We start from the raw sequence: 16,362 nt of genomic DNA, 5'->3' as shown, positions 1-16,362 counted from the left end.
AGAGAGACAGGAGCAGTGTATAGTAGGTATGCATGCTTATGAAAAAATAGCTACTTTCAAATGATTCTGACACTGACTGAGAGACAGGAGGAGTGCAAGGTAGGAATGCATGCTTATGAAAAAATAGCTACTTTCAAATGATTCTGACACTGACTGAGAGACAGGAGGAGTGTAAGGTAGGAATGGATGCTTATGAAAAAATAGCTACTTTCAAATGATTCTGACACTGAGAGACAGGAGGAGTGTAAGGTAGGAATGCATGCTTATGAAAAAATTGCTACTTTCAAATGATTCTGACAATGACTGAGAGACACGAGGAGTGTAAGGTAGGAATGCATGCTTATGAAAAAATAGCTACTTTCAAATGATTCTGACACTGACTGAGAGACAGGAGGAGTGTAAGGTAGGAATGCATGATTATGAAAAGATAGTTACTATACTGATTCTATAATTTAAAAAAAAATAGCTATACCTTCCAGGGTTTGGACTAATGACCATATATCCAAAACAACTGGTTATTTAAACAAGAAATTCATGACCCAGACATCACTTGAGGGTTAGTGGAAGGACAGAGGTGGATGAATATGAAATGGTAAACTCCCCTAATTCTACAGTCCAAGTCTGATAATTAACCCTGGGTTTGAAATTTGTGACCAAAAACTTTAACAAAAAACTTTATCACTGTTGATGCCACCACCATCAGAGTAAGTGATACCTAATTCTCACCTATGCTTAAGCGGGCATGACTAAAACTTAATCTTTCTTCCATTATAATGTAAAGCATGTATTTTCATTGTTTTTATTGAAAATCTATACACTGAGGCATCAATAATTTCATGTTTAGGCTAAAAACCAATTTGAGTCAGTGATACAATAAACCAATAGCCATCTCTGCAAAATGAAAATGAGTACTTCATGACAAAGATCAGAAAAACCTTAGTAATAATTTAGCAGTGTCTGTTTTGTGTATCTATTACTTTACATATATGACAGATGAAATTTAATAGGCATACAAAATATTTACAAAAATAAACATTGACCAAGGTAACATTTTCCATCTCATTTTAGGGTGAACAGTCCTTCAAAGAGTTTGTTCAGGTTCACTTCAGAGTAAGCATTTCTCTTCAGCCACTGTTCAGGAACACTTCGGAGTTCTGTATACATTTTCCGGAGGGAATCATTATTCAGAATGGCTCTTGCCCGTTCTGTAAATATAATGTGATTAACCTTAAAATCATAATAAAATACTTTAAGCAATAAATGATGCACAATACAGCCCCTTCTGCCAAAACCTGGTCTCTCATAACAGGTTTAAGTCAATACCATTCATTTTACTATTTACTAATCCCTTTTTCTGTTGTTGTTGTAGACAATCAATTTCATTAATTTTTGTTGCTGTTGTTGTTGTATGGTTTAATGCCATTTTTCAGCACACGATAAGCTATACATGGCGGCCAGTATTAATGGTGGAGGAAGAACCCAGGAAAACCCCAGAAAGAACCAGTGACCCACGAGAAGCTACTGGCAAGCTTTCTCACATACCCACATTAGCTGAAATTAATTTTTGTAGTCTTCACAAAAAATTTAAGTCATGACAACACAAAATTAAAAATTGCACAGGTCAGTAGATACCTGTATATAAATATAATTAAAAAATATAATTAACTTGTCCAGAAACAGAATAACATAATTCTCATTATGTAAGTTTTCCTAAAAGAAGCAACACAAAGCTCAGAACTGTACATGTTCATCAGACCATCTGAAGAAAGAAAGGATAATATCAATGGATATTCACATCATTTTGTCAATATAGTGGCAGTTAGTTACATGCGAGTTGGTCTGGTTTACAGTCTATAACAAATTACACCAACTGCATGACCTTTATAATTTTGAAAGTCAGTAACCAGTGATTTCTTGTGTATTTGCGACAGTCTTTACTTGTTAAGTGGTTGTGTTTACAATGGATGAAATAAATGTCATTGGGGCTTGTTTCTATTTTTGTGATATGGTCCTTCACAACCATGTTGTTTAGAACATCCTGCACTTTGCCTGTGACTAAGCAGTCATGTTTACAATGGATTAAGTCAAGATCAACAGTGTCCAAGTTTGCAATGCTGTTATTCATAGCAATTTGAAACATATTCTGTCTTAAAAAAAAGGTCACTGGTCAAATTTTGCAGGTGGTCACTGATGACAGTGGATTTAAATAAAAATCAGTATGTGCATCATTACTATGACCATGATTGACAGGCCATCAAGACAGGTTTTATTATAAGCTTACACGCATTATGCCTTGCGAAAATAACAATGGAAGGTAATACATTATTTTCTGTTTAAAAAATGTAATGAATCAGTGTTTAAAACTCTCTACTAGATGCATCATTGCCTTTGAGGCATACAAATTTGGTGCACTACCAAGATTTTAATGCAATTAATATATTCTTGTGGAGTAATAAAAAGTAAATGATTTTTTTGTTTTGTACACTTAATCTTAATTAAAACCTCGAACGGAACACTGTTGTGTCCTTAGGGGAGGCACCTGTTGCTGTGCTTTACAATACCGAGTAAAGTTATGAAGTATATTGGATTATTGCTGCTGGGAAATTGTTAATGGAGATACTAGTGAGTGATTTTGAGCCCAAAAATGTGTTAAATATCAATCAGATTACATCTTGGATGGACAAAAATAGATGGCATGATGGTCAATCTCCTTTTCAGTGGTATTTTAAAATTAAATTTGGACATAACAGACTATTTCTGTGTTATTGGTTTGTGTGATGTCTTCAATTCATGTCAGAAACGATAGCTTTCTTCTTGTTCTATACTATCAATTGTAGCAGGTGATCTTACTGTAAAGAAATCAATTATCTTCTATTTTGACATTCATAAAACTTGCCGCTTGTTATGCTTCAGTTTTGGGTGATTAATGGATCAGTTTGTTATATCCATCTAGGAGACAATTTAATTGGGACTCCTGAATAGTTTCTGCTAAAACTGCAGCAGATTTCAATCATAGAGATATTTGTATTCAAACAATAAATTTACCTGGATCTCCCTGGCAAAATGGACGACCAGGCCTTAATTTGAACCACAAATAATTTGCATGACATTCTCCCCACTGGTTTTCAGAAGTTGCATGACTTATGATTTTGTTGCAAGAAACATGCATTTCTGTGGCCTGGCAGCATTTTTCTACCAGGGAGTTTTTTCCCCCAAGGATTTAATGCACAGATATTTTTCCTTTGATGACTTGTTCAACATGATTTGTACTGGCTTGGCGAGTTTTTTCTTGAGGCCTTATTTAACATGGCTAATACATTCTGAATTTTGTTCATGGGCTTACAGAAGTTTATCAACTTTCTCTTTTTGTTATTTTGTTTATCACTTCATGATTAAATAAAAACATAGAAGAAAACTGCCTAACTGCACCTTTACAGCAAAGGATACTACTCCATCTGGCAACTACAAATATTATACCACCTGGTAACTACAAATATTATACCATCTGGCAACTACAAATATTATACCATCTGGCAACTACAAATATTATACCATCTGGTAACTACAAATAGTATTACTTCTTGATTCACCTATTATTATTTTTGGAAAATAAGTAAAAACAAAAGCCTAAAAAAGTACAGCTAGTATTCAATTAAACCTTTGTATTGATTCAGAAATATTCAAAAGGAGTTTGTGGCAACTTTCAAATAATTTTTCAACAAATTCAGACACCTTTCAATGCTAAATCAACTACTTAAGATTTTTCCCAAAGTAATTCAAGAATTTTTCTCAGTTATTTGAACCATCTTGAGCATTCGGAACGTATCTGAATTCCATATTAAGTATGTTAAAAAAAGCACTTCAAGTACAGGTAAATACATGAAATGCCTGGATGCTGAAATGAATCTGAATCCCATATTAAATATATTGGAAAAAAAAAGCACTTCAAGTACAGGTAAATACATGAAATGCCTGGATGTTGAAATGCATCTGAATCCCATATTAAATATGTTGGAAAAAAAAAAAGCACTTCAAGTACAGGTAAATGTATGAAATGTCTGGATGCTGAAATACATCTGAATCCCATATTAAATATGTTGGAAAAAAAAAAAAAGCACTTCAAGTACAGGTAAATGCATGAATTGCTTGGATGCCAAATTACATGCTCATCTCATCATAAACACTGACAAATATATGCCAAGTTAGAAATAGGTGACAAACCTTTCTCCTTTTCCCCCATCTGAGTCATGGCTCTGTCTGGATCAAATATATACTGGTAGAAGCACAGCTGTGTGTATAGCATGGAGTCAGTGTACTGAAAAAATTAGAAAAGAAAACAAAATGCAGTGCCATCAGTAAAAGCAGGATGTTAACAGTAAATGTATAAAGACCATGAATTGCGTAAATACCAAAAACGTCATTACAACATTAAACAGATTACCCTTTCAAAACTTCCTTTTATTGTCCATAAATGATGAAAATATATGCCTTAGACTCACAGGAGTATAAACTAATGAAAAGTCAGGTAATCTTCATATAAAACAAGTCTTTAATATTCTAGCATACAAAAAACCACTGCAAAAACACTTACAAGTTAACTATTCTATTCAACTCACATATTAATGCTCTAAAGTTCAAGCCCTTCGAGGGCAGTAAATTTATTTTTATCTTATACAGGAACTCCCAAAATCGAAAATTCTAAGTAAATTTTAAAAAATTTTTGAGTAAAACTGATACTCAGAAATTCTTTTAGCAACCATAAAATAGCAATTATTTTATTCTTTGAAGTCAAAAGGAGGTAATATCTAAAAAGCAAGTTCTGTTAAGATGACAATAAACCCCATAAAAAGCAAATAAAAAAAAATGAAAATGCCTGCAGCAACAATGACAGAGATGCCAAGTACAGATGACTAGCAGTGATTACGGTAAGCTTGCTGTTCTCTTTTGTCATTAATTAGTAGTGCAAAATGATAACCCAAGTAGGAATTAAACTCTTACTCAATGCATGATATAAAACATTAAATGGTTAATCCTACTTAAAAATGTCCCGTTTCATCACTGAATTAACAATTCAATCAAAGAAATTAGGCACTTGAACACCAAACTCGACATAAGACTTTCATCCTATGTGATACTGATATAAATTAAGGCAGCTACTGTGGGAGTGATGACATGCTTCCAAAATGCAAAAAGCAACAAGTTATTCCATCAAGATGCTCATCTCAGTCCTGCTTCACCTCTACCACCATTACAGCCAACTAATGCTCTGCCATCAGTACAGCCAACTAATGCTCTGCCATCAGTACAGCCAACTAATGCTCTGCTATCAGTACAGCCAACTAATGCTCTACCACCACTACAGCCAGCTAATGCTTTGCTATCAGTACAGCCAGCTAATGCTCTGCACCTTTACAGCCAAATAATGCTCTGCTATCAGTACAGCCAACTAATGCTCTGCCATCAGTACAGCCAACTAATGCTCTGCCATCAATACAGCCAGTTAATATTCTACCACCACTACAGCCAACTAATGCTCTGCCATCAGTACAGCCAACTAATGCTCTACCACCAAACTTGACACAAGACTTTCATCCTATGTGATACTGATATAAATTAAGGCCACCAGTACAGCCAACTAATGTTCTACCACTAGTACAACTAACTAATGCTCTTCGACCACAAGAGTCAACTAATGCTCTACCACCAGTACAGCCAACACTTGCTATGCAGGAGTCTCACCTGAGTGAGTATGTGTATGTATGTGTGTATGTATGTATGTATGTATGTATGTGCATGCTCCGTTATAACACAAATTCGGATATAACACTGTTGTGGCATGGCTCCTGAAATTTTATATGTATTTTTGTCGCACAGGAAAATATAGTTTTTTCTTCAATAAGTACGAAAAAGATCATGTAAAAGGTTTATTCAGGGCTTCGCCAATGTCACAAATTCCAAATCTGTTGTCCTTATTGGTGGCAAAATATACCATCTGGCAATTTTTTGATGTTGTATATACAACCATTGCAACGGAGGTGAAATTCAGAGGCCCCATGAAAGGAAGCTGCAAACTTGATATAAAATGCACTGAAATTTATAAGAGATACATGAACAAATTCTTTGTCCATATTGACACACCATCTTAACAGTGCATTATTATATCATAATCTGCTTATGTTGACATCTAGCATGAGTACTGTATGCTGTGAGATATTTGCTTTTGTTGTTGTCGACATTTCTGGAAACAGATCAACGGGACGAGGTATTATCTCGTAATCTATCTTTCGTTGGATTTTCAGCTTGTTGCTAGTAATTAATATATTTACATAGACTGACATTTGTATGTGGATGGTAAGTAAAATTCCTCTTCTTTTCCCTCAGAATTAAATCCTTCAGAACATTCATTTTCTTTGGCAATCCCTGTCATCAGACCAAAACACCTGCATCTCTATCGTCTGTTGATCCTTTTTTAAATTTCTAATTTATGTGTGGAAGGCAGCACCACTCCGCTACCATTAATGTAAAAAAAAAAAAAAAAAAACCCCACAAAACAACACAAGATCTTACTTATTGGTCTATTCAGCAGGCAGGGAGGAACAGTAACTAGAATCGTCCAAATGACGGCCAATTCCTTTTTTAAAAATGTACCCAGATAAAATAGTCTGCTGAAATTTCAAAGAAAACAGATTACCTTTGAAGCACCGATTGTATGAAAACGTACTAAGCAAATTGAAAAAATAATCAGTTTCAATCATGCCATATAATTATTTGATGTTGCTGACACAATAAGAAATGGGCATTTATTTGGTTCTCCAAAGCTGTCCTTTAGCGGTGACTTCAATAACACATGCACCCTTCATCAAAGAAAGTGACTACAATCTTTAATAAAAACAAAGAACCTTTCTTCAAAGGAAGTCAGTACCAAACTTAAATAAAAGCAATGGAATCTGATGGATTGTTTCATTTTCCAACATGACTGGAACATGTTCACTGTGCTGTGAAAGTTTCTATTTTGCAGGAACGCTACCAACTACAGCTTAAAATGCAAACTAACTTTTACCGACTTGGGGCATATTGAAAAGTAAATGTGCTTCATCATTCATTATGTGATTGTGTTATTTTTCCCCACTGAATTCAGACCTATATGACCTGTGAAAAAATTATTGAATATTTTAAATCTGTGTGCATATTTTCCATGGAATTACTTGTATTGTGGATTCAATGTATGTGATGAGATTCGCGGGTGAGTACATGTTGATACTCTATTCATGCTGTTCATTAGACATGTATATATAAACAGTATACATGTGTATGTACCAATATGTGGTTCTTTGAATAAAGTAAAAAAAACGACTTCTGTTTTCACTACATATGTATTTCTCATTTAATATGCATTGATTTAAAATGGTAACTGTGCCAATGAAGCACATATTTTTGCGCCCGCATTTATTACCCCCCCCCCCCCAATTTTGGTTGGGTATATGCATCATTTTCTTCAGCAAACTGACCTGGTTGCTTATTAGGGGTGAGTATTGCCAGGAAAAAATGCACTGCAATATGGCATGTCTGTATTGCGATACGTATCAATACGTATTGGTCATTGAAAGCATTTATGACTTGAATGTTGATTTTGCATATTTTGTACTGAAATAACGAGCAATTTCCTTGCATTCAGGTGTTATCTGCTGTGAGTCGGCAATTGACAGTTTATACCACGATAAACTCAGAAAAAACGTTAAACTCTTATAACTGAGATTTCAATTATTCGTTATGTTATTTTGTTTGCATCATTAAAAAATAGAAATCTTAACTGAGTGTAGTAATACATGTTTGGGTTTTTCTGTACGTAGCTATTCATAGCACTTGGGATTGTCCTGCTTTATTGTAATAAGGTCATCATAATACCAGTCCTTCAACCAATGAAAACCAAATTTATTCAATTATTTTTTAAAAAATTCTTAGAATGATCTTTTTCTTTAATGATTATTTCACGTTTGCCTTCACTGGCAGTGTTTATCTTATGCTGTACATGTGACTCTATTTATAGAAGTGGGTATTAGAAAAGTAGTTCTCCTTACAGAAATAAACGCAGTTCATTTTGATCACATGGTAACATTCTGACCAATGAAAATGTTACTTTCCTTTACCAGCTACTGGCATTGCAATTATGAAAATATAAAGAAGAAAATGAAACCATCTTGCTTTTTATTCCACTAAAACACCCAGTAACTGTAATAATCACATCACTTGTTTAGAAAACTAAAAATATATCAACATGTGAAAACTTCTAGAAGCAAGAAACAAAAATACTGAAAAAGAGTTATAGAATTATTTTGCCTGATTTGAAAGTCTTCAAATCAAAATGATCTAAAGATTCATACAATCGTGACAAGTGATAAACACAAGAAAAACAACACATAATCACAAATTATCACACTGATAAATATCCTACTTTGATTAGAAAAATGAATAATATAGTAAATTAATAATATCAGTGATTCCCATCCTTTCTTGGTTTGAACCTGAGAGACTAATTACTTAACAGGCAGCAGAAATAAAATCACATAAGAACCTAATTTGGCTGACTAGAAACAGTATTTTTGTGACGATCAAAATTAAACTAATAATGTAATTTGATCTTTGATGTAAACCCCTTGTTTTCATCTATAACTTGGCAACACTGTCAAACAATAAATTTCTCCAATAAAAGAAAGAACACAAAATATTTCATGTGACTAGATAAAACAGTCTTTTACAACTGGACAAAATTAGGCGATGCTGGCTTATTTAGCTGTGTTTGAAACAAAGGATTAGCACATTTACATTTTTCTAGCGAAACTTGTTTATGTTTCCTAGCCCACTTAAGTGAATCCATCAAAGTCCAGAGTTCATTGTGTTTACAAAGGAGACATTAAGGTACAGTCATGTTCTTCTTCAGAAATAGTAGCATATCAACATTCTCTGTAGTGATTGCTGCCCCTTGGCTTGACACAGTATCTCCTGCAGTACTGAAGACTCTTTCAGAAGGGACAGATGTTGCTGGCATGCAGATCAACTCTCTTGCATAACTGGATAACACAGGAAACTGATGCTGATGATCTTGCCACCATTGTAATGCATTCTGGGCAAGAGGAATGGACTCCGGATCCTTGTAGCTCTCAATTTCTTCAGTTACTTTTTCAAGAAAATTCTTAGTATTTTTCTCCACTTTCACAACATATACATCTCCAAAAAGACCAGCATTAGTTATCTTTGGAGAAATAGAACTTGCATCTGTTAGAGCAATTCAAGCATCATCAGATGCAGATAAGACAGAAACAGAGTCAACTTTAGCTAATGTGGATGAGTGAGAAGCATCTTTATCTGTCTTGTTTCTTTTCATTTGGTGAGATGTAGTTGTGCTGATATCCTCAGCTGACAAAGCTGGTAATGCAGGAAGAGGTGGAACATCAGTAGCTGAATCCTGTTGGCATACCTGTTTTAACTTTCTTTGGCTGAAGACTTCAAACTGATTGTTGTTAGTCAGGAAAGGGAGGTTTTTGAACCTGGGTTAAGAGCGGTTGCTATCTGGAGGAAATCCTTGTTCCCTTCATATCTGGTTGAAAGATCATTCACAATAGTTGCTTTCATGTATTTCACCAATGTTGAATCATGATTGGATGGTGCCATAAGTGTAGTCAACAGTTGATTCTGCAGTGGAAGAATGATGGATATGGTGGGTGTTTCTTCTGTGCACAACACTGTTGTGATTGTCTGTAGTGGTTTCAAACACGCTAATACTTCTTTAGCATTGCTAATATCAGTTTCCTACAAGGTACTTACATCTTTGTTCACACTGCACACTTCTTTGCTGGTTAGGGCAGCATATACTGCCGGTAGTAGTTCCAGAAACCTTTCAATCATGTCAGCTGCTGAGTTCCATCGGGTACAAACATCTTGAATTAGTTTGTGTTTTGGTAAGTTTAGGAGCTCAATTTTGTCTCCGAGTATTCCTGCAGCAACTGCACTGAAAAAAGCTGACAATTCTCTAATCCTGCCAAGAAGTCTGCTAACATCATTGTCTTCAGGCCTTTCTGGGCAGCTAAATTTAAAGTGTGTGCATAGCAACCAGTATGTGGGTTACATCCTGCTTCTGATGCTGCGACAGCCATGTTTGAAGCATTGTCAGTTACCAGTGAAGGATTGGATGGAATTCCCCATTCATTAACAGCCGACAACAGAACTTCAGCAATATTTGTACCTGTGTGACTCTCAGGTAGAGCCCGTGTTTGTAGCACATAACTCTGAAGTTTCCAATCAAGAGAAATAAAACATGCGGTTACTGTAACATATGATTCCATTGCTCTGGAAGTCCAACTGTCAGTTGTTAATGCAACTTTAGTGCTTTTACGCCTTCCTTGACTTGTAAATACATATTTGGGATAATTTTCTCAGAGAAGACTGGTCTAGATGGCACAACATATCATGGATCAAGCACCGATGCCATGTTTAAAAATCCTTTTGTTTGATACAACACTGTACGGCCGCACATCGTGAACGATGAAACTAGCAATGGCATGAGTGATAGCTGTGGACCTTGGTGATGAAGATTTGTATTTAGTCTGTGCACCTAGCATATCGACAATCTTTGGTTGTTGATCTGAAACAATACATACACTTTTAATGGAACCTTCGGCTGTTGCGTTAGAGGTTGTGTCACTGTTGCACAGTACTTATGGAAAGTACTGATGGATGGTGATGCCATAAATGAGTTGAGAGGATTGTCGTACCACCTGCGTGCTTGATTTCAGTTTTGCACATATTACAAACAGCAACAGTTTTGCCATTTATATTAGTGATAAACTACTATTTTAGTGAAAAATTATTCCAAACAGAACTCTTTGCTCTTGGGTTCTTCACCAGCTCATACACAGAAGCCTCCATTCTGGTAACAATGTTAAGCTTAATAAAAGACATTGGTGTGCTCAAAGCTAGTTCTGGACGGGCTAATGTTGGTGAGAGAAAAAAACCTCCCGGTATACGGGTATTACTATACTCGTATCGCGATATACCGTTTTGGGCATTTTGTATTGCAATTTACTGGTAAATCAGTATATCGCTACACCCTTATTGCCTATAAAATGGTTCAGTCTATAACATGGCCGGTTTCCATTGCTCCCAACTACCTTGTTATAGCGGGGTCACGCTATGTATGTATGTATTTATGTAGTGTTTTATAGCGCCTGAGCACAACATGAGCCATATGGTATCAACCATAGGCAAAGTTTCAAAAATGTAAAAACGGATTGCAAATGTTTAGGAAGATAAACTATTCCTAATAAATGTACATATACACCACTCCTTCAATAACTTGTGAACCTGCTTATAACACAGAGGGCAGGCATGGCTCCCATTTTTTTATACCAGAAAATACCCTAAAAATTGATCCCTTTTTGTTGAACTTGAAGAAAATCACGATCAAAATTGGTAACGGAAACAATGATGTATTGTCGAAAATGGTAGATAGGACCTGGAAATTTTAATCAACACTTTGAAATATCAAATTTACAAATAGGTCATAATTTTTTTTACATTTTCTTTCTAAATGACATTTCTAGTACACTGCAATTAACGATATTTAAGGAAATTTCATCAATGAAAATGTCACTTACGCTGAGTGGAGGCAGTACTTTAATAAATAAATACAATTAAATAATTTTTTTATCAACTGAAATTTGTGTTCTAGTTCTATCTTTCAGTTCCTTTTAAGTGTAATCATCATAATTGCAATGTGTCCTCTTGTAATTAAACGTAAAATGCATCAATCTACTATAACAGTTATGTCTGCGAGCATTTCTCTGAGAACGTAATTAAGTGCCGACCGTGTTTTGATAACTGACTTCTAGAAGTATTTGTTGTACTGTTGCAGTGAATTAAAAGCTGACCTCCTTTGTATTACCACATTATGTCTTTTGAATCAAATAAAGGAGGTGGATTTGGGGGAAAGGTACATAATATATTTAAGTGGGGTGTGATTTTATAGGCAATACAGCAGTAATAAATGATGCTGTCCAGTTAACACTTAATCAACACAAATCAACTGTGCAAACATGAGTATCTGATTATTATTTTCTTTCAATCAAGCTATTTCATGCTAAATCCATCCTGAAAAGCAAGTGTCAATTAACAATATTTTAACAAGATAACGAATAATAATAAAGAGAACTAATCAGAATGTTTGATTAAGTGTATTGAATATGTTACATGCAGATGGTGCTCCTAATTCAACTGATGCAATACACTCCATAATGACATGAGTTTATATGTTGTTTTGCAGTGTGTGCAAAGAATTACCCTCCCCCATGTTATGTAATTTATTTTTGTTGGGCTCTGCTTGCTTTGCTGATAGCTTATTCCTTCCTGAATCACCATCAAAACAGAATCACACCTAAACACTATTCCAGCAACTGAAATAATCATGCTTTGCATTTTATATGAGTGAAATTCGACTAACGTACAGATGGCTTAAACATTGTTATTCAAGGCATGTAATTAAATTTTGTTCTTTTACATACATGTAGCACGTCTTAGATTTATCTATAACTTAAAACCAATTGGGATGGTTCCCTTTTGTGAACTTTACTTATGCAAATGGGCTCCCCAAAAAGAGCAATGTTTAAAGGACTCAACGTATCACCCTAGTTCTTATCAGCCAATTAATATCTGAAATAGTGGTTGTTTAGACCCGATTATGCCTTTTTATTGTTGTACAAGCCACCCAAAGGATAGCTTTACACGAGCTGTAAACAGGACTCTCCAATGTTTATACAAGCTTCATATTACAGGCATGTACTGGAGCCCCTCCCTCCATTACTGAAAATTGTGTTTTGAAACACGACCATGTCAGTGGGTTTGGGAGACATTTTTATTTTATTTTATGCACAATACATGTTATTGCAGGTATGACTATATATCCTCAAAACATGACAAGAGAGGAGTGAAAGCGGGTCTCCTGGACTTAAAAAGTCCTATGAATGATCGCTCCAGGGTCTGTACTATAGTTAATTACATTAGTCCCTCATACCATGTGTTTCTTGTCAGCATTAAACCTGTCAGTGGGTACCTGCCTGTTGTTAATAACCCAGTTAATGAAATGGGCAGCGTGGTACCCACAAAAATAAAAAAAATAAAAAAAATCCAAGTTCAGATCAAAGATATCTGTAGCGAGCAAGACACAATAACAATCATAGTTTGAGGCTCATATAGTGTGACTATTGGCGGCTGTGCATTTATCAAACATTAGCGTTTAATTTCCTTATTTTCTATTCATAGTAACTGTACATGAAACAGTTCCAAGAGAAAAGACTGGTTTCTTGACTGTGAAACCATGTGTCTCAAATTCATTATATTTTGATGCACACATATGTAGCATACCAGTCTAAACAGAAGAAGAAGAAAAAAAAAAGACCAGATATTAAGAAAAACGTGAGTTATCGTTGGGACTCATAGATGACTCATATAAATGACAGAAAAAGTTTAGAGGACAGGGATTTTGTTAAATTGAAAAACATGTTGCATCAGGAAAAGGACAAATCAGTAGCATGTAAAAAAATTTGAAAGAAGAATTTGACAGTGATGAATACAGCATACATCATTTTGTGACCATTTAGTGAAAGCCCGACATTTAGACTAGTGTTATCAGTTTGTCTGGTACTAACTACTAATGCACATGGATTTAGCTGATTTGTGACAAGAATTTTAACTGAATTAATTGTGGCCTAGTTTTGAGGTAATACATCAGCTTGTCAATGAATAATTAATTTTAAAACAGTAGAATGGAATAAAATACTTCAATGGGGTGAAATTCTAGGTATAGTTTTTTGACAGAAAAACAAAGTTTTATAAATAATTATTTTTAACGAAAGTGAATAATTATTGAAGGATAATATATTTAAATCAGCAGCAAATGCAGTGTCAAAAACAACACATTTTCTAGTTAAATGTAATAATAAGGTATATAAAAGTTTACTTTTCTCTCATCACATCTTGTTATATTTCCTTTGAATATGATTTTATTAAATTTTACAAACACTGGCTGCCACGATAAGTTCTAGGAAAAAATGTATGCTAAAAGCCATTAGAATCTTAAGATCTCCAATATTTAAGCATTTTCACTTAATAGTATTTATGCATTCAATCTTGTCAAATAAAAATGTTTTAAAAGGAAATAAAAATATACCACTAAGCTTCATGTTGTAATTTTAAGTGTACTTGAGCCTGTTTGGAATAAAATAGCTGACAGTGATCAATTATAATTAAGACTGATTAGAGATATAGGTACTGTTAAGTGTGTTAAGAATATATATAATTACAATGACTTGTTTTCTTTACTATCCCAAAAAGCATTTCAAAAGTTAAAAATCCAAATATTAATGATTCTCGTGGCTGAATTTATGGGTTTCTATGCATAAATTACTACAGTATTTGAATTTAAAAATGGTCTGACAAGCTTACCTCTGGATGAAGCAGTCCATGGTTACATGCTGGGCATACTGGATGACCATGGTGCAACATGAGTGGTAACTTCTGTACACGGGTACCACAGGCAGAATCTTCACATCTGAGCCAGCCCTATTAAGTAGGACAGACATTAGCACAATATCCATCAAAACTACTGTAAATAGCACATTTAATAATCCTCTATGTACAAACTAGTAAGGCATGACTGACTCTGAAGAGTACTGACCAACAGGTCTCAATGACCTTGAACTCTGATTAAGGTATGTGGCACTGAATTAAGGTTAATGTACACAAACCAGTATTTTTGTTAAATAGCTATATCATGACCATAGCCTTTGACCTCATAATCTAAAGGCTTCTTTATTAACCTAAATGAAAAACCATCCAAAACATTTGTTCAAGGAATTTACTTTGGAATAAAAGTCTTTCTACAAAAACTTAGCTTGGAGGAGTATTTCAGCACAATTAGCAGCCTTAAAAATATATCCACAGGAAAATGAAGTTTGAACTTCTTCACAGCCTAAGCTTGATTGTTTTGTCATTGACACTGCTGACACAGAGGTCATTCTTCATTAATCACATTATACAAAGTGCTTCGAGTGAAAATATGGACCAGAAAGATAGCTGACAGCTTGTCATGTGTCAAACTTAATAATCGCAATGATTGACATTAGCCACGAGTCAAAATTCTTGTGAAATTAACTGAAAATCCACGATGGATTTTTAAAAATTTTGTGCAATGAACTATGACATATATATATCTCTTTCTCTTTCATGTAAGTGGTGATACACTCGGTCATATTAAGTAATTAGTATTATTATACCATTATCCACAAGAAACTGATTCATGTTCAAAACTTGTTCTTTTTATTATAGTATGAAGAAAATATTGTATAGCAAAAAATGCACTTGCCATCTTTTCAATTTACTCAAAATACATAGTTTATGTTGATATAGAACCTACTGGTTTAGAAGCCAATATACTGATCCAAAATTTGTAAATCTACTGATTTGGTGCCTGGTTCTATTGACAGCATGTGTAAATCTATTGATTTGGTGTCCTGGTTCTATTGACAGCATTTGTAAATCTATTGATTTGGTGTCCTGGTTCTGTCACAGGAATAGTTTCATATTCTACACGGTGATAGCTCAATACTGATACAGTACTACCCGTTTATAATGACTTCATCTGAACCAAGGTAATACTGTCGAGATAAGCAGGTGCTGAGACAGGTGCTGGATGGTGGGGGAAGAGACAGAGAGAGAGAGAGAGAGAGAGAGAGAGAAAGAGAAAATGAATATATATATTAAAAAAATGAAACAAAATTTAATATACAAGTGAAATTTGTACAAGGTCGCCATGGAGTAAGATTTACACTGAGAGAAAATAAACAATGGAAATTTTGGTTTTAGTCTGAAATGCACTTGTATATTGACAACTTATATTCATGTAGTACAATCCATAATGTTACATACTGTATACGGCATATGACAAACCCATGAATCTGAGTAAGTACAGGTCACATCTTAGAAAATTCATGTACCAATATCTTCACATGAGAAAACACAACACGTATATAAAAGAAATTATTTAATCTATATCCCATTGTCAACAAACATGTTTAAGCAGTCACTGTATCTGGTGTCAGAAGAACCACTAACACATCACATGGCAAGGTACAGGCAAGTTTTCTCATATACCCACACTGGCTGAGAAAGAGAATCAAATTCATGTGGACAGAGGTGAAATGTCATTGGTAAAGGCAAGTACTTAAGACTACTTATCCACTCGATGCCCTGGATACATGGTTAATTTTGTTGCTAAGGTGATACTTTTACTTGCATCTTAGAGCACAGTTAGGT

At 34.6% G+C, this 16,362-nt stretch overlaps 1 protein-coding gene across 1 annotated transcript in view; it reads right to left on the bottom strand.

Annotated features, from left to right (window-relative positions):
* Positions 1-785: 785 nt before the first annotated feature.
* LOC149798849 (DNA polymerase alpha catalytic subunit-like) overlaps positions 786-16,362 on the bottom strand; it is a 186,045-nt gene continuing 170,468 nt past the window's right edge. Inside the window, exons 38-40 of the mRNA XM_089957752.1 lie at positions 14,494-14,610; positions 4,222-4,315; positions 786-1,205 (exon numbers count right to left, since the gene is read on the bottom strand). Of these exons, the coding sequence (XP_089813878.1) occupies positions 1,060-1,205; positions 4,222-4,315; positions 14,494-14,610 (357 nt within the window). The 3' untranslated portion in view covers positions 786-1,059. The remainder of the gene's footprint in view (positions 1,206-4,221; positions 4,316-14,493; positions 14,611-16,362) is intronic.

This window comes from Sinohyriopsis cumingii, chromosome 5 (assembly GCF_028554795.1).
Source record: "Sinohyriopsis cumingii isolate HCF-2022 chromosome 5, ASM2855479v2, whole genome shotgun sequence".
Taxonomy (NCBI): domain Eukaryota; kingdom Metazoa; phylum Mollusca; class Bivalvia; order Unionida; family Unionidae; genus Sinohyriopsis; species Sinohyriopsis cumingii.
This window is presented reverse-complemented; position numbering and strand designations above follow the sequence as displayed.